At 41.8% G+C, this 25,987-nt stretch overlaps 1 protein-coding gene across 3 annotated transcripts in view; it reads left to right on the top strand.

Moving 5' to 3' along the window:
- Window positions 1-24,937, top strand: part of DGLUCY (D-glutamate cyclase) — a 37,814-nt gene extending 12,877 nt beyond the window's left edge. Inside the window, exons 2-14 of one of the 3 annotated variants that reach the window (XR_014156610.1) lie at window positions 939-1,050; window positions 2,768-2,921; window positions 4,223-4,421; window positions 4,826-4,976; window positions 5,612-5,734; window positions 6,916-7,113; window positions 8,964-9,224; window positions 10,317-10,416; window positions 10,779-10,927; window positions 19,255-19,374; window positions 21,363-21,514; window positions 23,351-23,445; window positions 23,592-23,805. Coding sequence is in view for 2 of the 3 variants with exons in the window: in XM_081861887.1 (XP_081718013.1) it covers window positions 948-1,050; window positions 2,768-2,921; window positions 4,223-4,421; window positions 4,826-4,976; window positions 5,612-5,734; window positions 6,916-7,113; window positions 8,964-9,224; window positions 10,317-10,416; window positions 10,779-10,927; window positions 19,255-19,374; window positions 21,363-21,514; window positions 23,592-23,735 (1,854 nt within the window). In the remaining variant the exon portion in view is untranslated. Of the gene's footprint in view, window positions 1-938; window positions 1,051-2,767; window positions 2,922-4,222; window positions 4,422-4,825; window positions 4,977-5,611; window positions 5,735-6,915; window positions 7,114-8,963; window positions 9,225-10,316; window positions 10,417-10,778; window positions 10,928-19,254; window positions 19,375-20,920; window positions 21,342-21,362; window positions 21,515-23,350; window positions 23,446-23,591 lie in introns of those variants that run through there. The other 2 variants (XM_081861887.1, XM_081861886.1) reach the window with 2 other exon arrangements.
- Window positions 24,938-25,987: the final 1,050 nt, after the last annotated feature.

The raw sequence follows: 25,987 nt of genomic DNA, 5'->3' as shown, positions 1-25,987 counted from the left end.
AGGTGAGGTAATTAGCATTTTGTTTTGATTGAAACTGAAGTTTGCAAAATGCTTGAAATGGTAACATTAGTATATAATTTGTTGTTATGTCTGAAGTAGCGAAGCCATAACGTAGCAAGGTAAATTTAAGTAAATAGATTTAGCCTAAGTTTGTTAGAAACAAAAAATAAAATAAAATGTAATTTCAGTAATATTTTAAAGTATTACTAAAGAAAGTAATAGGGACTCACTTGCCCAGGCGTATAACCAATACCTTGCAATTTAATCAGCTAAATTAAAAAGGTCCAAATAAAATATTTCTAAGGTGACAATTTAAGGTGAATAAATGATAAAACTGATATTTCTCAACCTAGTGATGAAATCACTGCTTTAAATATTTCTGGGTGTTCTCTTTGTTTCTTTAAGTACTTTTAAATATATTGCTATTTCCCAAAGACAAAAAAATGTAATACAAAATCCATATGCATTCCCTGGTGTAATTTGCAACAAAGTTGTATGTAAGAGTAAAAATACAGTGGTACCTTGGTTTACGAACTTAATCCGTTCCGCAATTCCGTTCTTAAACCAAAGCGTTCTTAAACCAAGGTGTGCTTTCCCATAGCAGCGGGGGACTCAATTTACAAATGGAACACACTCGACAGGAAGCGGAACATGTTCTGCTTCCAAGGCAAAGTTCACAAACCAAAACACCTACTTCCAGGTTTGCAGCGTTCTTAATCCAAGTTGTTCATAAACTGTTTTTAAACCAAGGTGCCACTGTATATAATTAGAACAGATGACATCCAATTGTGTCACCCCTCTTGTAGAATGGAGTTCCTCTTCTGCAATTGGAAATCTGCTGCAGCAGGGAGGAGAGGAAGGGGAAGTCCCATCACCTTCATTTACTTGACATTGGGTACCCCCCCCCCAAATGTAATCACATTTTTCTGTTATTTCAGGATGAAAATATGGTTTTCATAGGCGGCTTGAAAACCCTTCTGCCACATGCTGTCAGGAGTCTAATTCGAACAAATAAACTCAGCATTAGCAATACATCTGGAATGGCAGAAGGTAAAAAAAATATTCCTCATGTTGAATATAAGTGGAGATGTTAGTGATACTCTTTTATGATAGGCATTAACTAATCTGTTTTTCAGCTGAGGGTCACATTCATCCTTGCTCACTTACTGCTCATAAAATGATCAAGTTGATGACTGAGGAGGAACCAATTTGTACACCTATGGGGGCAGGGGGGGAGTTTGCTTGAGGGGCTGGATCAGGGCCCTAACATGGGGATTAGCCACCCCGTTTTAGGAGGAAATCAACAGGTATTTTAAAAATGGCTTACAATGAAGAGGTTTTTAGCTCCCAATATAACTCGGATTAAAACCCTTCCGCAACAATTTGGTTCACTCAGTTTTATCACAAGAACATTGCTTTTTGTTCTCTATTAGATCAAATTATATCTTTATAATAATATTTCAGAATTAGGAATATTTATTTTATATATCTAAAGCATCATAAGTATTTTTGATAAATGGGTATGCACAGTTCTTACATACACTGTAAAGTCGTTTCATGAATACGAATATCAACTTAGTACAATATTGTGAAGGTACATCTCAGGTAAGTTTCACTGTAATCAACAATAACATATTGGAATATACATTTGATTTATAATACATTTAATATTTGTCTTTTCCCTGTTTTTTATTTTCATTTCATTTTTATTAAGTGAATCATGACAAGTATAACGTTTAGTCAAAAGATGGTTTATATACACTGCATAATACTTAAAACCAGTTTGCTAAGGGTGCAGCTTTAGAATTTAGAGTACTACCTAACCACAATTACTTCTCAGTGTAGCCTTATTCTTTTTATTATTTATGCCACAAATACTAACTTTTCACTTGCAAGCTTCACTGTTTGTGGCCTGAGGCTGTTTACAAAGTGCATAAAATAAAACTTGACTCATTGGCTTAATATAGCAAACCTACTAGTTGATGCTATTTAAAGTTGTTTGCCTTTTCAGGTTGTTTTGCCTTTTTGTCCTCAGTTTGAAAATTCATGAATAGGCTGGAGAATTTGTTGCAGGCCAAAAACATAGAACAACATATAGAAAAAGAACGTGACAAAATGTTGTGTATTAAAACCAGTGAAGAAACTACATCTGAATCCATTTATTTCCCTGCCATAAAATAGCAGAAAACTGGTATTACAGCACAAATGTCAGTCCCTAGCCTCAAGTCTGGAGTCTTGATTCAGCTTAGCATATGTTTTGAATATACTATTCACAAGTTAGGTAAAGGTAAAGGTACCCCTGCCCGTACGGGCCAGTCGTGTCCGACTCTGGGGTTGCATGCCCATCTCGCTTAAGAGGCCGGGGGCCAGCGCTGTCCAAAGACACTTCCGGGTAACGTGCCCAGCGTGACAAGCTGCATCTGGCGAGCCAGCACAGCACACGGAAACGCCGTTTACCTTCCCGCTAGTAAGCGGTCCCTATTTATCTACTTGCACCCCGGGGGTGCTTTCGAACTGCTAGGTTGGCAGGTGCTGGGACCGAGCAACGGGAGCGCACCCCGCCGTGGGGATTCGAACCGCCGACCTGACGATCGGCAAGTCCTAGGCGCTGAGGTTTTACCCACAGCGCCACCCACGTCCCATTCACAAGTTAAACATGGGTAATGTTGAAAACATCAACTGAAAATGGAATGTCTGAGAAATACTTTCAGAACACATACTGATTGCGTATGTATAAGTTTAAATGTGAGCTTTGTATTGTTCGCAGGATTTAAACAGGCAAACGTTGTGATTCTTCACAAATCTCTTGCGGATGACTTTGAAAAATTTTGCCAAGCAAATGATGGGCCACTTCCACTGCTGTATAGAAGTAAACCAGGGGAATGGAAATGCCCATCTCTGAGCAGTGATGCTGATATTAGGTATACATAGATAAAAGTTCTGCCAGGTGGCATAAGATGATTGTGGTTTTTCTTTTCCTTGCATAATCAGGATTTTAGTGCTGTCTCTTAATTTTTTCTGCTGTTTCTAATGTCCAAATCATTCTGTACCATGCTGGTAAATTTAGGTTGTCCACTGTCTTATCATAATTAGCGAATGCAAAATTAAGTAATGGAAAACAAAGATAATTCTCGAGTAAATTCAGTATTGTTGTTCCTTATGTGCATCTGACCAAAGCCTTTGTATCAGAGTGCATTCCCTCCAAAGTTTGAAATATGTGCCTTGCATCCTGTATCCCCACCAGCACGCAGACCTGGGCATGGAGGACATGCAAGCCAGTTGCTGTGGCATCCTATAGCACCAATGCACTTTTTATAGCAGCCTCTTTAATATTATCAGAAACTGTTTTCACAGGGTTGCTAAGGCCACAATTTGTCCTCATATTTGTTTTCAATTTACATATGCCAGAACTTTATTACATTTGCATCTAGGAAAGACTCACAAAAACACCCACACACAAAACCAGTCTTATAATTACTCCAGAAAGACTGCTCTGGGGTGTGTTTGTGTGCGTGTGTGCATGAGATATAGAAGGCTATTACACTATAATGCTATGGTTAAAACCTCATAAAATATGAATGCCATGGTGTTACAGTGCTACGGCTCTATTTCATTTAAAAAAAACCAAAACAAAGAAAAGTGGTTAAGTGATAATTGAGACATTTATTTTTTAAAAAATAAATAGGAGTAATGAAATGGTACCCACCACAAGCGTTATAGTGAACATGTGCCTCCACCCACAGCAGCTGTCTAATGCCCATTGGTGTGGACAAAACATAGTGGAATGTACACACAGAAGAAGGGCACATTGAGTTCAGTGGGCCGTGCTCCAAGTAAGTAAAAGAGTGCAGCCTGAATCCAGTTACCCAGTTCAAATAATCACTTTCAGAAGGCTCTTGGGCAGGGGTCAGCAAACTTTTTCAGCAGGGGGCCAGACTATATTTTGGGCGGGGAAATGAACGAATTCCTACCCCCCACAAATAACCCAGAGATGCATTTTAAATAAAAGCACACATTCTACTCATGTAAAAACACCAGGCAGGCCCCACAAATAACCCAGAGATGCATTTTAAATAAAAGGATACATTCTACTCATATAAAAACACGCTGGTTCCCAGACCGTCCGCTGGCCAGATTTAGAAGGCAATTGGGCCAGATCTGGCCCCTGGGCCTTAGTTTGCCTACCCATGCTATTGGGGATAATATTTGCTTATTTTTGCAGAACTGACTGTCTGCAGTACAAGAAATATGAGAATGGAGCATGTACAGGCACTCTGACAAGTCTGAAGGAATTTTCTGAGCAGCTTAAAGACATGGTGACATTCTACCTGGGCTGTAGCTTCACATTTGAAAAGGCACTCCAGGAAGTTGGCATTCCTGTAAGAAATGTCGAACAGAAATGTAATGTTAGCATGTACAAGGTAAACAGAGATTATTTGGTGGCTTCTTATTTAGTGGTTTACATCAGCAAAACAAAACCTGCTGCAACAGCATCCCTCCCCCCCCTAAAAAAAATATGAACCCAGTTTACTATCCAGACAAAGAAGTGAGTCATTTCAGTATTTCTTTTTTATCTCTATGTTCTCAGCATTATGACATCCTACAAATTCTGCAAGCTTATAAGGACATACAGTACTGGACTGTGAGGGTGGCTGGTTAAAAAGATTTTGCGAACATATAGACATGCATATCCAGGGAATCCCCCATATATGGGGGGGACATTAAGAAGCTCATTTTTGGGTGGTCCTGTTTTGCTTCCAACGTAGCTTTTCATGGAAATATCCTCAAATAGTTCTTGAAATGTATATTTTTAAAACTTTACCAGACTGCTGTGCCTTGCTGGGATACAGAACATTTTCACTGTGACCTAGTAGCAACCATGAGACCTATTCCTAAAGACAAATTGGAAGCAGTTGTGCGAACAACCTATCTGATGAAAAGGGCGCATGGAGCACCAATTCACATTGGTAACCCTGGTCAGTGCATAAGAAAAAAAAATGTAATTAAAATATCTGTATTTGTGTGTGAAAGAGAGACCGAGACATATCATAGGCTGCAAATTTGTTTCTCTAGGGAAACGTACTTCCCATCCAGGCTTGGTTTTGCGATGACTTTATACACAAATACAGGAATAGCCTAAGCGAACTTCACATTGACACCTAATGTAAGACTTGGGCCCAATTTACACAATATATTTAAAGCTGTATAATCCACTTTAAACAGTCAAGGCTTCCCCCAAAGAATCACAGGAAGTGTGATTTGTTAAGGGTTCTGAGAGTTGTTAGGAGACCCCATTTCCCTCTCAGAGCTACAGTTTCCAGAGTTGTTTAACAGAATTCCCTGGGAATTCTGGGAATTGTAGCTCTGTAAGGGGAATGGGATCTTCCAGCAACATTCAGCCAACTACACCCTTAAGACAGTATGTCCACGAACAGGACATAAGGCTGCCATATTGTAATTCAGTGGGACTTACTTCTGAGTAGACATGTATAGGATTGCCTTGTTAATTGCTGTTTTATAATAGCAGTCTGGTGTCTTTGGGTTTTCCTTTAGGTTAAACCATTCCTCCTGCTGCAATATTCATATGATTTTATCGTGTTTGGGATTACAGGTTTTTTAGGAATCCAAGACCTTTCCTATCCAGATTATGGTGATGCGGTACAGGCTCAGCCTGGGGATATTCCAGTCTTTTGGGCCTGTGGGGTTACAGGTGCAGAAGCTGTCAGCAATTGCAGTATGTATAAATAAAGAAGATTTTTTAAGAATTTCTCTTATAGTATAGAAAATTGCTACCTTTTCTACCAAATTTAGATAAAAACTCAGCCAGAAAAACCTGACAGATTTGTTTCCAGTGCGGGTCCATATACTGTTCTACTAAGTCTGACCTAAACTTGGAAACTGCCTTTCAAAAAAAAAAAGCTATCACCCTCTACCACAACTCCAACCTTGTCAGAATGCTGCCACAGACATAAAAAGAAAAGGCTACTGTCAAATTTTCTGCCAAATACTACGTTATTCATCTCACTGCCTTCTATTTAACATAAGTTGCATAACTTATGAAACTTAGATTCATTTCATTGTAAACATCAAAACAATGCTTAAAAAGTCATTTATTCAGTAATGTATTTTTTTCATAAATATTCATAATATTCACTTGAATTTTTTCCTTTCCTGACTGTAGACAAACAAGCAAAGTGCTGCAAATTCCGCTTCAATTTCAATTTCCAATGAACATCCGTACTTTCCAAAGACTTCCAAAATTGTTTCTCAGCTCCTGTACAGGGACCATACTTAAATGTGGGGTCTGTCTCCTGACTGGAGGTACAGCCAGACAACTCTGCCTTTCAGGTTAAAATAGGGTACCCCCAGAGGTGAGCAGTTCAAGCCTTTGCTTGCAATGCTACTGCTGCTCTTGTTTATTTTTATCAGGTTGCCATGTTCTGAAGGGCACAAACCCAGACACCCCTCCCATCAGGACACCCTCCCCCACCATCCCTCATTTCTGTCGTTTGCCCCTGCCTGCCGCTAACCCCTTCCTCACCCACCTGCTCTCCCCCTCCTTTCCTCCCCCCTGTTAGGGTTGCCATATTGACAGACCCTTCATACGAAGGCTCCCACTTGCTGGCGCCGGGGCGATTCCTGGCCACTGAGCGGACTCTGCTATGGGCTCCGCCTCTCCCTTTCAGGCCTTTGGCCTCTAAGTGGCCATCGGCAAGGTCTTATCCATGATCAGGCATGGGCAGGGAGGCTCGTCGCTCTGGGCCTCTCTGGGCCTGTCTGGGCCTTCCTCTTTGACATGGTTAAACAGTGGTATCCAACATATTTTTATTGCTGCATGGGTGAGTCCAAAGAAGAGAGTTTAAGTGCTTAAAAGAGATCTGTCCTCCTACAAGATTACCTTTTTGTCTTTTTCAGAGTCTCCACTTGCTTTTACCCATGCTCCTGGTTGCATGTTTATTACTGACCTGAAAGTTGAGGATGCCACAGCGGGTGATGGTAAAGATGTCCCTGAAGTCTATCGTATTTGTCAGAATCCTTTGCATTACAGCATCACGTCAGCAGCAGCTGTGCGAAAAATCAGATGTCTGGAAGACATGGTAGGAGTAGACCCAGGTAGACGCATTCTTATTGAAAAACTTTATTGTAAAGATTTGTCTGCAGCACATTTTCCTGCATCAACTCTTGTCAAAGGGCAGATCAAGACACTAAAGGGGCGCTCTGTTCCTGATAATATGCATATGCCCATTTCTGTGTCATGAGCCGCATAGAGATATCATGGAGGGTAATGGAAGGGTTGTGAGGAGGAAGCAAGGCTGGGAAAGGACAGGGAGTTGGAACCCCCTGTCCGGACCCAAGAGAGGGCTTGATTGAGATGAGAGAAATGAAATCAATAAACGTCTAAGCTGGAAGAGGGGGCCAGTGATCAGGAGAGTCAGGAGCTGGATCCTGGGGAAGGTTCAAGGGCCACCTCCACTGCCAAACCCTATTGCCACTCCTGTCAGTAAAGAGTCTCCTCCAGGAAAGCTACTGGAGAGTAAGTTGGAGCCAGCACCTCCAGCATCAAGGATACAGAGACACCAGCCCCACCCACTTGCAAAAGTGCCTGTTAGGTTGCCCAGAGCAAAGACGCCTGTCATTTTCCATGCTAAAGCTTGTGCTTGCCCCTCTCTTCAAAAGGAAGAGAAATGGGGCTGGATTGTTGGTTGGGTCATGAACACTTAGCCATGCAATTCACCTGCTGCCTCTTTAACCCTTGCCTTGCCTATGTGTCACTCATTTTCCATGCGTTGAAAAATTTAACAGAAACAGAAGGAAGCCAATGCGAATAACTCCTGCAAAAACTGAAGCATTCAATATATACCTATTCTTATTTTTGTTCTTATCATTAATTCATATGCTGCCCATCAGACTGGGTTGCCCCAGCCACTTTGGGCAGCTTCCAACAAATTAAACACATTAAGCCCAGGAAAACATCAAACATTGAAAACTTCCTTATACAGGGCTGCCTTCAAACGTCTTCTAAAAGTCAGATACTGTAGTTGTTTATTTCCTTCTGACGGGAAGGCATTCCACAGGGCACGGTTAACCTCTGTATTGCATCATGGGCAAGGATAAAGAGCTGCAAAGCAGCACTGAGTTTTTAATTCTGGTGCCTTGGTTCTGTGAGATTGTTGTTGTTTAGTCATTTAGTCGTGTCCGACTCTTCATGACCCCATGGACCAGAGCACGCCAGGCACTCCTGTCTTCCACTGCCTCCCGCAGTTTGGTCAAACTCATGTTTGTAGCTTCGAGAACACTGTCCAGCCATCTCGTCCTCTGTCGTCCCTTTCTCCTTGTGCCCTCAATCTTTCCCAACATCAGGGTCTTTTCCAGGGAGTTTTCTCTTCTCATGAGGTGGCCAAAGTATTGGAGCCTCAGCTTCAGGATCTGTCCTTCCAGTGAGCACTCAGGGCTGATTTCCTTAAGAATAGATAGGTTTGATCTTGCAGTCCATGGGACTCTCAAGAGTCTCCTCCAGACCATAATTCAAAAGCATCCATTCTTCAGCTTTCTTTATGGTCCAGCTCTCACTTTCATACATCACGACTGGGAAAACCATGGCTTTAACTGTACGGACCTTTGTTGGCAAGGTGATGTCTCTGCTTTTTAAGATGCTGTCTAGGTTTGCCATTGCCTTTCTCCCAAGGAGCAGGCGTCTTTTAATTTTGTGACTGCTGTCACCATCTGCAGTGATCATGGAGTCCAAGAAAGTAAAATCTCTCACTGCCTCCATTTCTTCCCCTTCTATTCTGTGAGATATTGCAGTGGATATTGTGAAAACCTGTTGTGGATCAGCATTCCGCTCAGATTAGTCCTTGCTTGAAATGTGTGGATGAATTCTCCGATAGTTATCTAAATGTTAATATGTTACTAGCAAGGCTCAGGGATGATTTCACTCGAAAAGTTGTTTCATCTGCCTTTAGGGGACAGAGGTGTGACTCATCTGCTTACTCAAGATGAACTCCTGAAGGCATGTCTGTCCATTTCCCATGCCCAGTCTGTGCTGATTACTACTGGATTCCCTACCCACTTCAAGTATGAGCCGCCTGAAGAGAACGATGGGCCTCCAGGGGCTATTGCAATGGCAGCTATGTTGAACGCCTTGGGGAAGAACGTAGCTATTGTAACTGATCAAAGAGCTCTGAATCTGAATGAAAAGATCATCAAGGAAGCCGTTGAACAAGGTACGGCATGGCCATTGTAAACATAACTTGATTATGTGTTGCTTGCTTTAAAAACAAAAGTTTTCAGTGGAGCTAAGAGGAAGATATCTTGAAATTTTTAAAAAATGACCACATTCTCAACTTCCAGGAAGATATAGGGAAGACCCAGCCTGGACCCAGGTCATATACAGTCATGGGGAAAAGAAAGTGCACCATGTATCGCCATGGCCAGATCAGACATAAGTATTATGTTTATCGTGGGGGTGCTACCAGAACTGGCATCCCCATGATTATCTCTCCTCTGAAAAGTCAGGACAGCCCTTGGTCCATGTCTTCATAGCACATTCCCCACATGTGGATAAGATGGTGTATATAATGTTAATTAAATCCCTGACCATTGGCCTAGTTGACTGGATCTGGTGGGAACTGGACATCAGAAGCACCTGGATTCTTCAACCCTGAATTGAATGGTTTTTTGCAATACCAAAGTAAATCTATGGCTGGGTCTACATTCTGTGTCTCTGGTTTTGCCTTCTTGCAGTAACACTCCACCTCCTCTTCCCAAGACCATTTATTTTTGTAAAAGTGATGGAAAGCCATTTGAGTAAGGCATGAATGAGCTAGGACCATGCTTCCCAAACCACTGAGCAGCTGATAAAATGTTATAATTGCAAGGAAATAATGCAATTATTTTGGGACGCGGGTGGCGCTGTGGGTTAAACCACAGAGCCTAGGACTTGCCAATCAGAAGGTTGGCGGTTCGAATCCCCGTGACGGGGCGAGCTCCCATTGCTCAGTCCCAGCTCCTGCCAACCTAGCAGTTCGAAAGCACGTCAAAGTGCAAGTAGATAAATAGGTACCACTCTAGCAGGAAGGTAAACGGTGTTTCTTTGCGCTGCTCTGGTTCACCAGAAGCGGCTTAGTCATGCTGGCCACATGACCCGGACGCTGTACGTTGGCTCCTCGGCCAATAAAGCGAGATGAGCGCCGCAACCCCAGAGTCGGTCATGACTAGACAGGGGTCCCTTTACCTTTACTCTAATTCAATTATTGCATGAGCCTTACTGTCTTTTTATCCTCCACCGAATATATTATGTTTCTGTTATATTCTAGGGATACTGGAGACACCGGTCCCTATAATTAGCTATCACAGTGATTCTATAGATTCAGCTTTGCTGTTTTTGTGTGAAGATGGAAATCCAGAAAAGCCTAGGTATGTTCCTTAAAAAAGCAAAGGAGTAAGCAAACTGAGGAAGACACAACTGTTTATCTCATGGCAGGCTTTAAGCCCTCTTACTAGTAAAGAGTGAAGGGTGAGAATAAAGACCTAATGGGGGAAAGTGGAAGAAGCAGGTTGCCAGTGGAATTATAACAGGCAGTTTCCTGAGAAATAATCCAGAATAGTACAGGGAGATATATGTGAATGGAGGGATTGCAGGAGGGTAGGCGCAAGAGATAGTGGCATTCGCCTGACATGGGGGCTGTACAAGAACAAAGAAAAGGAGCAGAAGTAAATCTATTAGCTCTGAATCGTAGAACTGCTCCTCATAATATAATTTCTCCCCCGTTAACTAGATTTAATCACCTGATAGCAATTGAACGTACTGGGATGGCTGCTGATGGCAATTATTATAATGCAAGAAAAATTAATATTAAGCATTTAGTGGATCCCATTGATGAACTCTTTCTAGCTGCACAAAATATCCCAGGAATTACTACAACAGGTAAGTGTGGTGCCATTTTTGTTCAATAACCTAAAGGATGTACTATTATTATTACATGCTAGTGAAAACCATAAAGGTTGATGTCTGTTATTCCAGTTTGTTTGCTGTGTGAAACTTTGCAGAAGTAGAATGACCGATGACAGTTCAAGACTGAATTTCAAAATGGATAAAGAGTTGGTCAGGAAATAGCTACTTTGGTCAGGAAATAGCTACTTTGAATTCAAGACCCAATGAGCTTCCTGTTGGACTTTACGGACCTCTGTCTATGATCACTGGGAAATCCTGGGGGAGGGGTGAAGTGATACAAGGCTGGAGATGGGCAAATATCCCAATCTTCAGAAGGAGTGAAAATGATGATCTGGGAGGTTGCAGATCTTTAGCACAGGTTAGAAAGGCAGTAATGTTGTTCTGTAAGATGAAAAGTCCTTTGATTATATTGAATGGTCATTTTATATCAAAAGCTTTTAATAATGGGATAAGCTTTGGGAAATGGGTCCAAGCTGCATACTCAAAACGGGTTTAGTAAGCTTGCTCAAATCCTAAAGTGAAATAAAATGATTAATGGGCTTACATTACCTACTTTTAATTTGACAAAGTTGCATTGATTTGCTTTATACGCAAATATATTGATCTGGATTTTTATTTTTTTTTCAAAATGTACCTGATGTACTCTTGGTTGACCATTGTAGCCCCCAATAAATCATGGTCCATTTTGGAATCCATGTTGATTAAGACAGATGTTGACTTTCACTTTGGTCAAATGAAACTGTTGGCTCATGTCAAGTTTGTGGTCAACCAAGACTCCTAGATCCTTTTCACATGTACTGCTCTCAAGCCAGGTGTCACCCATCTTGTATTTGTGCCTCTCATTTTTTTTGCCCAAGTGCAATACTTTACATTTCTCCCTATTAAAATTCATCTTGTTTGTTTTGGCCCAGTTCTCTAATCTGTCAAGGTCGTTTTGAAGTGTGATCCTGTCCTCTGGGGTGTTAGCCACCCCTCCCAGTTTGGTGTCATCTGCAAATTTGATCAGGATGCCCTTGAGTCCATCATCCAAGTCGTTGATAAAGATGTTGAATAAGACAGGGCCCAAGACAGAACCCTGTGGCACCCCACTAGTCACTCTTCTCCAGGATGAAGAGGAACCATTGATGAGCACCCTTTGGGTTCGGTCAGTCAGCCAGTTACAAATCCACTGAGTGGTAGCATAGTCAAGACCGCATTTTACCAGCTTCTTTACAAGAATATCATGGGGCACCTTGTCAAATGCCTTGCTGAAATCAAGGTAGGCTACATCCACTGCGTTCCCTTCATCTACCAGGCTTGTAATTCTGTCAAAAAACGAGATCAGGTTAGTCTGACATGACTTATTTTTCAGAAATCCATGCTGACTATTGGTGATCACAGTATTCCTTTCTAGGTGCTCACAGACTGTTTGCTTAATGATCTGCTCCAGAATCTTCCCTGGTATTGATGTCAGACTGACTGGGCGGTAATTATTTGGGTCCTCTCTTTTCCCCTTTTTGAAAATAGGGACAACATTTGCCCTCCTCCAGTCTGCCGGGACTTCGCCTGTTCTCCAGGAATTCTCAAAGATGACTGCCAGTGGTTCTGAGATCACATCTGCCAGTTCTTTTAATACTCTTGGATGCAGTTCATCTGGCCCTGGAGACTTGAATACATCTAAACTAGCCAAGTATTTTTGTACTATCTCCTTAGTTATTCTGGGCTGTGTTTCCTCTGCTGAATCATTTGCTCCAAATTCTTCAGGTCGGGCATTGTTTTCTTTATCGGAGAAGACTGAGGCAAAGAAGGCATTGAGGAGTTCAGCCCTTTCTGTGTCCCCTGTTTGCATTTCACCATCTTCTCCTCTGAGTGACCCCACTGTTTCTTTGTTCTTCCTTTTGCTACAAACATACCCATAAAAGCCTTTTTTGTTGCTTTTAACCTCTCTAGCAAGCCTGAGTTCATTCTGTGCTTTAGCTTTTCTGACTTTGTGTCTACACGTGCTGGCTATTTGTTTGAATTCTTCTTTGGTGGTTTCCCCCCTTTTCCATTTTTTGTACACATCCTTTTTTAATCTTAACTCAGTTAAAAGTTCTTTAGATAGCCACCCTGGCTTCTTTAGACACCTTCCATGTTTCCGTCTCATTGGTATTGCCTGAAGTTGTGCTTTTACTATCTCCCTCTTAACAAACTCCCAGCCATCATGAACTCCCTTTCCTTTTAATATTACTGTCCATGGGATCTCACCCAGCACTTCCCTAAGTTTTATAAAGTCGGCTTTCTTAAAGTCAAGAAATTGAGTCCTAGTATGCTTGGCTGCTGCTTTCCGCTGTATAGTAAACTTCAGAAGAGCATGATCACTCGCGCCTAATGATCCTTCCATTTCTACCCCACTAACCAGGTCATCAACATTGGTTAGGACCAGATCTAAAATGGCTGTTCCTCTTGTTGCTTCTCCCACTTTCTGGACAACGAAGTTGTCTGCAAGGCCAGTGAGGAATCTGTTTGACCTTATGCTCTTGGCTGAGTTTGACATCCAGCAAATATCCGGGTAATTGAAGTCCCCCATTACTACTATTTCCCTTCCTTTTGCATGCTTGGCCATCTGTTCCAGGAAGGCATCATCTATGTCCTCCGTTTGGCTTGGGGATCTATAGTAAACTCCCACAATGAGGTCCCTGTTATTCTTCTCTCCCTTAATTTTGACCCAAATGCTCTCACTTTGGCTTTGAGGTTCTAAATCTTGGATCTCTTCACAGGTATACACATCACTGACATATAACGCCACTCCTCCCCCTTTCTTGTCTGGTCTGTTTCTCTGAAATAGATTGTAACCCTCCATTATTACATTCCAGTCGTGGGACTTATCCCACCAGGTTTCAGTGATGCCTATTATGTCATATTTAGTTTGCTGTACCAAGAGCTCAAGCTCATCTTGTTTATTACCCATGCTTTGCGCATTAGTGTACAGACATTGAAGTCCATTAATCATTCCCCCGTGTCTCTTATTTAAGGATTTTTTCCTCCCACCACTAGGTCTGCGTGCTGTTTGCTCCATTTGGTCTATGACATTTGGATGATCATGTTCATCAATTGATAGACTCCTACCTTCAGGAGCACTGTCTTCCTCCCCCACATTAGTCAGTTTAAAGCCCTCCTGATGAGGTTTCTGAGATTTTTGGCAAAAACATTCCTCCCAACCGTCTCTTGCCAGAAGTCCATCTTCAAGAAACTGCAGTCCGTGATCTAAGAATCCAAACCGTTCCTGTTTACACCATTTGCGAAGCCAGCTGTTCACTTCCACTATTTTTCTCTCTCTCCCTGGGCCACGTCGTTCAACTGGGAGGACAGATGAGATGACAATTTGTGCATTTAATTGCTTCAATTTCCTGCCCAGAGCCTCATAGTCTCTTTTGATCTTCTGGAGGCTATTGCTTGCAGTGTCATTGGTTCCCACATGAACCAAGAGGAAGGGGTATTTGTCAGTGGGTTTTATGATTCCTTGCAGTCGTTCAGTTACATCTTGGATCATAGCCCCGGGGAGACAGCACACTTCCCGAGACATCTTGTCAGGCCCACAGATCACTGCTTCTGTTCCCCTCAGTAGGGAATCCCCTATCACCACTACACGCCTCCTCTTAGGTTTGGTCGGGGTTCTTCCGTGATCTGTCCGTTCCAAGGTCGCCTGCACATTCCCTGAGGACTGACTTTGCTGCTCGTCTTCATATACCTGATCGACTGTAACGAGGGAGAGATCCTCAAATGGAGTCTGCTCTTCGTCTTCCATTCTAGGGGAGAGGACCTCAAAGCGATTGTGTATTTCTAAACAATCAGAGCGAACCCTGGGCCTCCTACTTCTTTGAGTCACGTTTCTCCATATATCTGGCTCCTGTGTTGGTGAACTAGCCTCCTTCTCAGGGGAGTCCCCTGTCTCCTCCTTGGTGGCGACGGTGTGCTCTGTTGCTTCCAAGAAGAGCTCCAGCTCTCTAGTTCTTTGGAGCGTAGCCACACGTTCCTCCAGTTGCTGGACTTTGTCTTTTAAGAGGGCAATCAACATGCAATTGCTGCAGGTAAAGCTGCCTGCAACCTTTGGCAAGATGGCAAACATTGTGCAGGAACCGCAGGCGACTGCAGCTGTTCCCTCACTCTCCATCTTGAGAACGTGTCGTTGGGGCTGGCTACAGTGGTCCTCCGTCATAAGAAGCATGCAGACAGGACAAGTAACTCCCCCCCCCAAAACCCTAGGTCTCCCCCTACAAACGTTTGAGACTAGCTCCCCTAAACCTAAAGATAGATCAAATTGCGCGTGCCGCTAGGCACGCGCCGCTGCCCTACAAGCTCTGATAAGCTCCTCCCACAGCTAATCACCTACCTCAACAGAAACCCTGCCCCCTCTGACCTTTGCACAGGGAGAGCAGCTAATCAGCCACACGAAACACACACAGGAGAAAACCCTTTTTGCTCCTTCTTCAGCTGCTGCCCTACAAGCAGGAAAATGATTAGAGCTGTTAACAAGAAAATGATAAAATTCAATGCCTCCATCTCTTCTCTCTGTGTAACGAACTTGACCACAATTCTAAACAATTAGTTTAGCAGCAAAAGTAGAATCTAGACTATATGCCAGGATGAGATGAACTTTATTACGGTCATAGACCACGATTAAGAAAATCATATAGATAAAATAGCAGTTGGGATTTTTGACCGATATTTGTTAGGGCAAATGAGGACAAGGAAACAGGCATAAAACATCCGAATAAAATACAAGATTAAATACAGATAATGGGTGGATAAAAAACTAATAATTAAAACAGATAAGAGCTAAAAACCAACAAAGACACGCAGTTAAAACAACTGTAAGAGCATAAGAACTAAAAGACTCGCAGATAAAAAACTATAAGAGGCTGCAGAGTAGAAGCCTCTTAAATAGAGGACACTCACAACGTTAAAAACTGCTGTGCAAATATGGTTAAAACAGACAATTAAAACACTAAATTTAGAAACAATGTACAGCAATAAACTGTCTCAGGGAGTTGACTCAGAATCACCCATGGAACCGTGTTTGGGGCTTTTCATGCCGGACTATTTTGAGTTGGGCGATGGTCTGCGCCTACAGATCTGTAGACAGAATCTGGCGACCATCCAGGTCATCTTCTGATCTTTGCCCAACAGCAAAAGGTCAAATTTTTGCTTTTGCGGGAGGTCGGCAAGCCTCACCAGTAGGGGATCCATGATCTTACTACGTGTCTCTTTATAAAAGGGACATCTAAAGAACAAGTGTTCTGGGCTTCCTATCTCTCCCAATGGACAGGTGCAAAGTCTCTGAGCATATGGGACCCTTCTAAAGGCTCCATCCAAGACCGGCGAGGGAAGAGCCGAGCTTCTGGCGAGTGTAAAGGCCCTTCGTGCATCCCTAGATACGAGAAAGAAGAGATATGCTGCCGGTGCGGCTATATATCTCTCGATTTCTCCAATTCTATAGTTGGGCACCTTGCACTGTCCTGCTGTCTCTTGGTGTCTAATATTCTTTGCCTGACCGTAGCTTTTGCCTGGTCCAAACCCAGACTTAGAAGGGCTTGAGGGGCAAAACCCAATTTCCGGAGGGTGTTCAGGACTGCAGTCTGCCAGCCCGACTGGAATTGGTCACAGAGGATCAATGGGGAGCAGGTTCAATGTCAGCCATTTGTAAATTGATGTTAGGCAGATGCTAGCCTCCACTCTCATCATCCCCGTTTCCAATCTAACCCATGCATTTGATACAGTACACATCTGCGGACTTGGAGGAGAGCTCTAAGAAGTCTGGATTGAACTCTCTCAAGTGGGGAGAAAGCAGAGGAAGGCGGGCCCAAAAAGGAACTATAGAGGAGTTGTGCCAAAGTTTTGGCCTTCTATAATTTTAGAGCTGCGGGGATAAAGAAGCCTCCTTGTGCTCTGAAGAATTTAAGGATACAATTTGCATTTTCCCCCGCTAAACTCCCGATGGAGTTTATGTGTAGTTTGTTGGTTCCTGAGGCCTGTACCACCATTCCTAGATACTTGTAGTTTGTGACTTGTTCTAATTTATGGCCTTGGAGTTCCCAGCTTCTAAGCTTTAGTTTTTCCCCAAAAGCTAGTATCTTGGTCTTTTGAAAGTTGATTTTGAGACATTCAGAGTTGCAGTATGCTGCGAGCTTTCTTAGTGCTCTTTTGAGTCCAATGGGGGTTCTAGATAGAATTACCGCATCATCGGCATATAGCAGGACCGAAATATGCTGATTTGCAAGCTTCAGCAGGTGGAGTTCTGAGTCACTGAGTGCAGATACTAAGTTATTTAGATAGAAATTAAATAGTAGAGGGGCCAATAGGCACCCTTGCCTGACTCCTTTGAAGGTTTTTATTGGGTCCGTTAGGTGTCCTAGGCGGCTGCACCTGACTCTAAGAGCCGTGTTTGCGCGCAGTGCCTGAATTAGGAGCAGGAGTCTTCTATCTATATTGGTACCCTGTAGTCGGTCCCAGAGTCTGGTTCTGGAGACTGTATCAAAGACTGCTTTTAGGTCAACGAAGGCAGCGTATAGTGAGGCCTGCCCTCCTGATTTGTATTTGTCGATGAGATGTTGTAACGTTAGGCAGTGATCTATCGTGGACCTTCTGGGTCTGAAGCCTGCTTGTTCTATTGCCAGGATATCTTCATTCTCTAGCCACTCTGTAAACTTATTAAGGAGGTGCTTTCAGTAGAGTTTACTAATCACACTTAATAAGCTAATCGGCCTATAATTCGCTGGGTCCCCTTTGTTGCCCTTTTTATAGATTGGGACTATTATGGCTGTTCCCCATTCCCTTGGGATGCGGCCAGTGTCATCTATGTAAGTGAAGAGGTTGGCTAAGAAAGGTGCCCACCAATCCGCCTGTGCTTTTATCATTTCTGGTGTAATGCCGTCTGAGCCTGGGGCTTTGGCTGTTTTCAGTTGGTTTATATATGATTTCACTTCAGTTATTGAAACTGGAGGCCATTTAGCCAGTTGTTCTATATTATAATTCCATAGTGGAGGTTCAGCATCCTTGTACAAAGATTGGAAGAATGAGACCCAAAGGCTAGGGGGAATTTGTGAGGTTAAGGGGGGAAATAGCTTTATGGGTGCCAGAAGCTACCAGTTTCCAGAATAGTGTCTGATCTTTTGCTTTTGCCGCACTAATTAATTCTAGCCAGCATTTTCTGGTATAGGCATTCTTTTGGTGGAATATTAGGTCTTTATACTCTTTTTTTAGGGCACGGACAGCAAGATAGGCTTGGTGTCTGACAGAATTTTTGGCTGTCAGGGCAGCTTTGTAAGCATTTTGCAGGGTTTTCTTTGCCTCAAAGCAGGTGTAATCAAACCAGGGTTTATTTGATGTTTTTGGTTTAGTTGGCCTTTTTTCTGTGGTATTAAAAAGATAGGGTTTCAATTGTTGGAACAGGCTCTCATACTAGGAAACTGGGTCCTCAGGCCTAGGATTATCCCCAAAGTCAGTTAAAATTATACGGAGTTTTTCAGAGGTTAGAATCTTCTTCAGTTTGGAGTCAAGTGCAGGGGTCCATTTGACTCGGCAGCCAGGTCGCTCTAATGTGGTGGTCTCTACAGGGTATACTGTTCTCAGGAAGGGTGACTCGTTTAACGGAGACACCTGGAGGTGCAAAGCGAAATGGTCCCCCTCTATGAATGGGAACACTTTTAAATTCACTATTTTTGTTAGCAATTCTCTGTCCGCCAACATATAATCAATTGTGCTGGATCTTACCCCAGACATGAATGTATATTCCCCGGGGATGTCACCCCTGGTGCAACCATTTAGGATATGAAGACTTAGCTGCCTAGAGAATTTGAGGAGGCAGGCTCCAGCAAAATTTGAATCTTGATCCTTTGGCTGCCTTGGTAGTTGTAAAACCTCCGGGCCCAAATCGTCAGGGTACCCTATTTTTTGCCTGTATTTGGTTTGTAAACTGGGGTCATCAGGACCTAACCTTGCGTTTAGGTCGCCCACCAGCAGGACCTTTGCTCCCGGATAATATATGCCAGGATTAACAATTTACCAATAATTTAAATTTTCCTTGATAATTTGATGTTAAATTAGTTTAAGCATTGCTGTGTTTTTAACTTTGTATTCATGGATTTCATGTAGTTGTTGTTCAATGCTTTTAGTTTTATAATAAAAGTTGTATGTTAAATAAGAATTGAACCACCTAGCTGTTAAAAAACAACAATACACCCAACCCTCCACTAAAGTAACATTGTATGCTTCATTAACAGTTTATACTGTATTTATAAATAAGTATGATATTTCACCATACCTTGTCAATTTTAATTTAGGCATTGGGGATGGAGGAAATGAACTGGGAATGGGAAAAGTGAAAGAAGCTGTAAAGAAGTACATTAAAAATGGAGATGTTATAGCTTGTAATGTGGACGCTGATTTTACAGTTGTTGCAGGTAAGTGAAGAACGGGCCAAATGTATAAATGAAATTGGAACACTTACATGGAACAGAGGGCATTATTAAACAAATGCATCTGATCTGTGCAAGTCACTTGCACAATGTGACTTACCTGCCTCACTCAACCTGCATGTGCCCAACAACACCCCCCACCCCACAATTTTCTGGCTGCTTCACTACTGGCATTATTATTATTATTATTATTATTATTATTATTATTATTATTATTCCCATTGAGATGCCAAGATGAAATTTTGCAGGTAGCTTATCATCATCATCATCATCATCATCTCTTGATTCTTCCATAGAAGAGAGTTAGGCACCAAGACAATAATAATAATAACAATAAATTTTATTTATACCCCGGCCTCCCCAGCCAAGACCGGGCTCAGGGTGGCTAACACCAGGTATAAAAACAATTGATTAAAATACAACTTAAAAACAAAGTTAAAATACAACATTAAAATGCAGCCTCATTTCAGTAGAAACTCAAATCAAAAACTTTTGGGGGGATGAAAACGTCAAATCTTCACCAAGGCCAACTACCCAGACTGGTCCTACATGGGCCAGAAAAAAGCCAGGGAAGTCCCCAAATAGGAGTTCCATCACAGAAGGAGAAAGAAAAAAGGAAAGTGGGGGAGGGGATCAAGTTGATTCCAAGCGAAAGGCCAGGCGGAAGAACTCTGTCTTACAGGCCCTGCGGAAAGAAATCAGATCCTGCAGATCTGATCAGGTATCATAAGGGGGAGTGTGAGACGTGGAGTGCTTAACATATGCAAGAGTGATTTTTGCATTTTTGTACGTTTGCTTTGCTGTTGTTGCTGTTCAGTTTTAAATCAATTATTTGCATCCTATACATTGTGACCATTTGTGATGGCTTATAGCTTTTAGCAGTAAAGATTCATTCATTTAAATTCTTCCATAGGCTTAGCAAACTTAGTAGACAGAGAAATCTGCCATCCTCTCTTCGTGTCTTTGTTCCATTCTGTCTTCCTCAGCTCACATGGTGTTCTCCCCCCTTCCTCCCCCCCCCCCCGATTTTCAAAGCTCTTGCAAAACACCATAATTTTCCTTCAGCCTGTATCACCTATACTGAAACCCCAAACCTTTTCTTTCCCTGCCCACTAGGACACACAGGTGAAGGAGGAGCCCCTCCCTGCATGTCTGGCAGCCTTTGCCCTCCGATTATTTCCTTGATAGTCCCCTGCTAATGGCCTAATTTAGTGGCTATGCCAAGTTGGCCTGCTGTTAGCATAAGCTTAGCCCAGGGGTTACAGCATTTGTCACAGTTTTAACCAAACCTTGATTAATTCTATCATCTACTAAATCCAGACATTATGGGGATCCACACGCCCCGCCCCCGCCCCCCCATACTCATAACAATATGTTAGTTCCTTATCTAACCCAACCATGATTCACTGGCATGACCCAGTGGAATCCCACCATAGAGGAAGCCCCACCAAAGGATTGTACACTGCCGTCTGAGCCTAGACCTAACAGTGAGGGAATGCTTCTCCCTTTTAAATTTCCTTCTATCATGTAGGTGTCAATGGCATTAAATTCAGCTGGACACTGAGTTCCAGCGCTGAAGGCCTTCTGGCGGTTCCCTCATTGCAAGAAGTGAGGTTACAGGGAACCAGACAGAGGGCCTTCTCGGTAGTGGCACCCGCCATGTAGAATGCCCTCCCTTCAGATGTGAAGGAAGTAAGCAGCTATCCTATTTTTAAAAGACATCTGAAGGCAGCCCTGTTTAGGGAAGTTTTTAATATTTAATGCTGTATTGTTTTTAACACTTGATTGGGAGCTGCCCAGAGTGGGTGGGGTATAAATATATTATTATTATTATTATTATTATTATTATTATTATTATTATTGAGCTGGCAGTCCGTAGGTTTATAGGTTGTTCGGTTGATACCTTGTTTGAACACTTTACAGACATTCAAAACTTGTGCGTTCTATTTAATAGTATTTTTTTTCCTTTTAAGGGGTTTCCAACTGGGGAGGCTATGCTGTTGCTTGCGCCCTATATATCCTCAACACCTGTGAAATACATGACCGCTATCTGAGGAAAGCTGTGGGATTTCCTAGGTCATCTGCCAAAATGAAATGGTCATCAGCACTTCCATCTGTGGCCAAGGTATTCTCTTTGAAGAAGATAGTCCAAAAAGATTGTATTAGGATATTCACATCTAGGCCTCATTTTCTGATATGTAGAAGTCATCACTGTTGTAGCCGTGGGAAAAGAGCTGTGCCCATTAAGTGCTTAAGGGACAAAGACATATTATAAGTCCCCCTCTTCCAGTGTGGCTAAATACCGTGCTGCTGTATGCAAAATTCTCCAGAAACTAATTTCAGAAAATTAGAATGTTGTTTTCTATTGCTAGTGTTCTGTATATACAATCACTAGTAATTTTATTATTATAATATTTTGTTTTGTTTCGTGTTGTTTTATATATTTGTACAAATTTTCTTCTTTAAACACTAGTCATTGGCCAAAGAGATTGCTTTATTCTCTCTAAATAGCCTGATATTAATATGAGACTAAAAACATTTTCATTTTTTGCTCCCAACAATGAATGCCTGAATTTAATAGCAACAAATAACATTGGTTGGTTCATTTTTAAAGGGTCTCACAGCAGATAAGGTTGTAGGAGATCAAAGGCCATCTAATGTTATTTGTCCAAAAGACAAACAACAACCTATTCATCATCCTTCAATCTACCTGTACAAGCTATAACCCTGTGTTCTCTTATAATAGAGAAAGTACAGTACCTGAATTACCTTACCTAAAGACCATATAGCAATACATGACTCAAGTGAAGCTGTACAGTAGAAGAATAATAATCAAGCAAAAATAAAAGTCCACTAGTCCGTTTGACCCAGGTGAAATTTCCTTCTGCACTCCCAAATAAGGCAACTACACAAACTCCAGACTTAAGTAAAACCAAACCCAGGAAATGTAATGCAGAGTGGCTTCATACATAGAACAATTCAACATTTGTGAGGGACAACACTTTCCAGCCCTCAGAATTTAAATCTAACTATATCCTTCAAAGATTTGTCCATCTAAGCTCATGAACTTTTGCTCCCCAGTTTTCTGCTTCTAATAATTAAGAATCATCATCTGATTTCCAGCTGTTAATCCGAATTGCTCATTCACTCTGGAGAACATGCCAGCTCCTGAAATTCTATTACTATATAATTTTAAAAGCATAGTTTAGGTGTCATTTCTTTTGCACTGAGACCCAATCCCCTGTCTGGGCAAATGGACAGAAGCAACTCCTTCACAGTTCCCTTTAATGGGATACCCTATTTCTGGAGGGGAAAGCAAGGAGAAGAGCTGGGTGTCAGGGGCTGGCGTGGGCTGTTTAAATCCCCTGGGAGTGGACCTGAGGGAAGCCTGATGGTTCCCTCAGGCATGCCCCCCGAGGAGTCCTGCCCTCTGTGCCAGCCTGCCATTGGCCAATTCGGCAGGCCAGTGTGGAGCTGGATTTCAAGCCGGGAGCGCATGCCGAAGCTCATGCTTCAGCAAGACTAGCCCTGGCATCCCAGCCATGCATCATTGGTGGGAAGGAGGCACTGGCCCTCAGAAGCCAGTGTGGTGTAGTGGTTAAGAGTGGTGGACTCGTAATCTGGTGAACCGGGTTCGCTTCCCTGCTCCTCCACATGCAGCTGCTGGGTGACCTTGGGCCAGTCACACTTCTCTGAAGTCTCTCAGCCTCACTCACCTCACAGAGTGTTTGTTGTGGGGGAGGAAGGGAAAGGAGATTGTTAGCTGCTTTGAGACTCCTTAAGGGGAGTGAAAGGCAGGATATCAAGCCCAAGAAGGTAAGCAATCTTCTCAAAGGAGTTTTTGAGAGGTTGGCTTACCATATTGACCTTTCCTTCTTTCCTTCCCTTCCCTTCCCTTTCCTTTCCTTTCCTTTCCTAACCTATCCTATATGTACTGAACTCTACATGTGATGATGTTCAGCATGACTGAATTCTCACAGGTGTCAGTAGAAACTGATAGTCTTGCATAATCTCAAAAGACAGCAAACAGACCACGCCAGAGTTTTATCTCACGAGGTACGTCTCTGATCTGTCTATTGGTTGTGTGAGAAGTAGTTTTCAAAAACCAATGAGTGGAATATCTTGAATGGTTTAGCATGGTCTTGTTGAACAGTTTCTGAATAACAGCTGTACTGACAATAATATCTCACTTTTTTGTGCAGGAAGAAAAGTTGCTGAACATATTACAGCGACTCGAAGTACGCAGTGGAAAAACTGCTAGTCTGGCAATGGAAGTAGATGGGCTGCCATTCTATGACATTCATTCAGCTATGCTTGAGAAGCTGCTGGAGGAAACTCTGAAGTAACTCTACCCAACAAGATGCTGATTTTTATTTTATTTCTAATAGTGATATATAAATATTTTAATAAATAAAATAAATAAAGACATGTAGACTTTGCAAAAAGAAGAAAAAGACTGATAAAAAGATGACCTTCTCAGGGTCCCTTCCAACTCTATTATTCTGTGATTCTGTTCAGCTATCTATTTTTCTCTGCATTTCAGAGTGATAAAGCAAACACATTCGCCTCATTCAGACATAATGCTGAACACAGTTTAGCATTATGTCCAAACCCAAACAAACTGTGTTAAGTCCGAACTATGAAACTAGCCAACTTCAAATCTTGGTTTATTAAGCTGGTTTGTTTCAATAGCACCTAGTTAAGGTTGACCATAGCTTAGGCTTCCAGTATGATGCCAAAATGGAGGTAGAAGATTCTGATCTCCTCTTCCTTGTAGCTGTGCTGGAGGCAAGGCATGGGGAAAACACAGGCTCAGTAGGGATGGAGGAGAAATTCAATTCAGTTCACAGTAAAACTCACTGAATTCACACTGTCCACAGCAGTACATAAATCAAAACACAGCCATCCTTCAAAATTTGCACTTCTCTGAATTTTGCAGTGCAGTTTCCCAGCCAAGTAATGTGTACAAAAATACATGTAATAGGGTGAAGTGTGGATAAAAATGCTTTCTGTATATTGGTGATAATAGCACAGAAAAATGGATTTTCATATGGAAAAGTGCATTTTATGATAAATTTGCACTAAAATGCTGGTGAATTTTCATGAGGACACTTAGAAAAAAAATCTCAAGCTGATGCAGAAATGTGGAGAGCTGAATTTAAGATTGGGAAAATGAGACAGCGTTTAAACATCAGAATTTGTGGAAATGTTTCTTAATGGTCTGTATCTATGGATATTGGGCAGTCTAGGTTTCCATGTCAGCAACTGACAGTAAGCATGAGTTTTATATGCCCCTGCTCAGCTCTGTTGCATTCAGAACCAGTTCTGGTTTGTTTATCCTTGTGGAATGTTTAGTCTAGTAGAAATATTACTGCCATCTTCAACAGATGTTTGCCGTGACCCAGAATTTTTTCTGAATGACGATACGGTCATTACTTTAAAAGTTACTTCATTTGCCTTAATGGTTGCTACAAGTCAGACATTTATTTTTTAAAAGATGAATGTGATCTCTTACCATGAATTTACAATAAATTAATCTTACAATGAATTATTGCCACAGTGTTTGTTTTTTCCAGCACAATCTTGTTTATGTTGTTACAGTCTTTTCCTTAATATAAATGCGAACAGGCAGTTCACAATGACAGTGAATTTCTATGCAGATGGGGAAATATTTTTACCAAGACATCCCCAAGGCTGCTATTGTTTCTCATTGTGTCTATATTTTGAAGTGTCACACCCTTGGCCCATTAGAGAAGCAGCCAATGTGTCCCTATGTCTATTTGAGGTGTTCCTGATATTTCCTTAAAGATAATTATTATTATTGTAATAATATTGGGAAGAGGAAAGTGTATTCCTGAGCACTAGGAATGCACTTTGGTACTTTTTCTGGATAACTACATTTTGCTGTGTCCTCTTGCTTTAAGATAACGCAGTCATAAAGTAGCAATCTCAACAAATGGGTTCAGTCACTTTTATTCAAGTCATGATTATGTCTTATACTGTCTTGCTCATTTCCATGTCAGCAGCTGACAGTAAGCATGAGTTGTATATGGCCCTGCTCAGCAATATTGCATTCAAAAAATGTTAGCCCACACAGCAAAGGAAACCAAACCAAACACAACAAAATAGTGACCATGAGATAACTGTGCAGTTTAGATTCTTGGCTCAAAGTAAAAATTTGCTACACAGAACTATAAAATACACTGACTGTTAAGCTAAACAAAATTAATCCTCTTCTGGGCTAGAATACATTTTGTTTTGGCAATCGGTTCTAGCATATTTCATCAAGATTTTGTCTTGCCAAATATTAATTCCAGCACCTGGACCCTATGGTTTTTGTTTGCAACAATATACAACTTGACTTTCTTCATTGGGTTTCTCGCTGCTTTTTGTTAATTGCCACTTAAAAATCTCATACAATATGCACTATTCTTACTGCTTTAGTCATGGAAATCCCAATAATCCTCATCTAAGCATGGTTTAAGAGCCGGAATCCACAGCTGTAGCATTTCAGTTGTGACTCAGAATTTACAAACAGTTCTTCAGCTTGTTTGGGAGTCCTTAAAATATGTTTAATTGTCCACAATCAGTTGTCAAA

The sequence above is a fragment of the Podarcis erhardii genome (assembly GCF_964252035.2).
Source record: "Podarcis erhardii genome assembly, chromosome: 1".
Lineage (NCBI taxonomy): Eukaryota > Metazoa > Chordata > Lepidosauria > Squamata > Lacertidae > Podarcis > Podarcis erhardii.
This window is presented reverse-complemented; position numbering and strand designations above follow the sequence as displayed.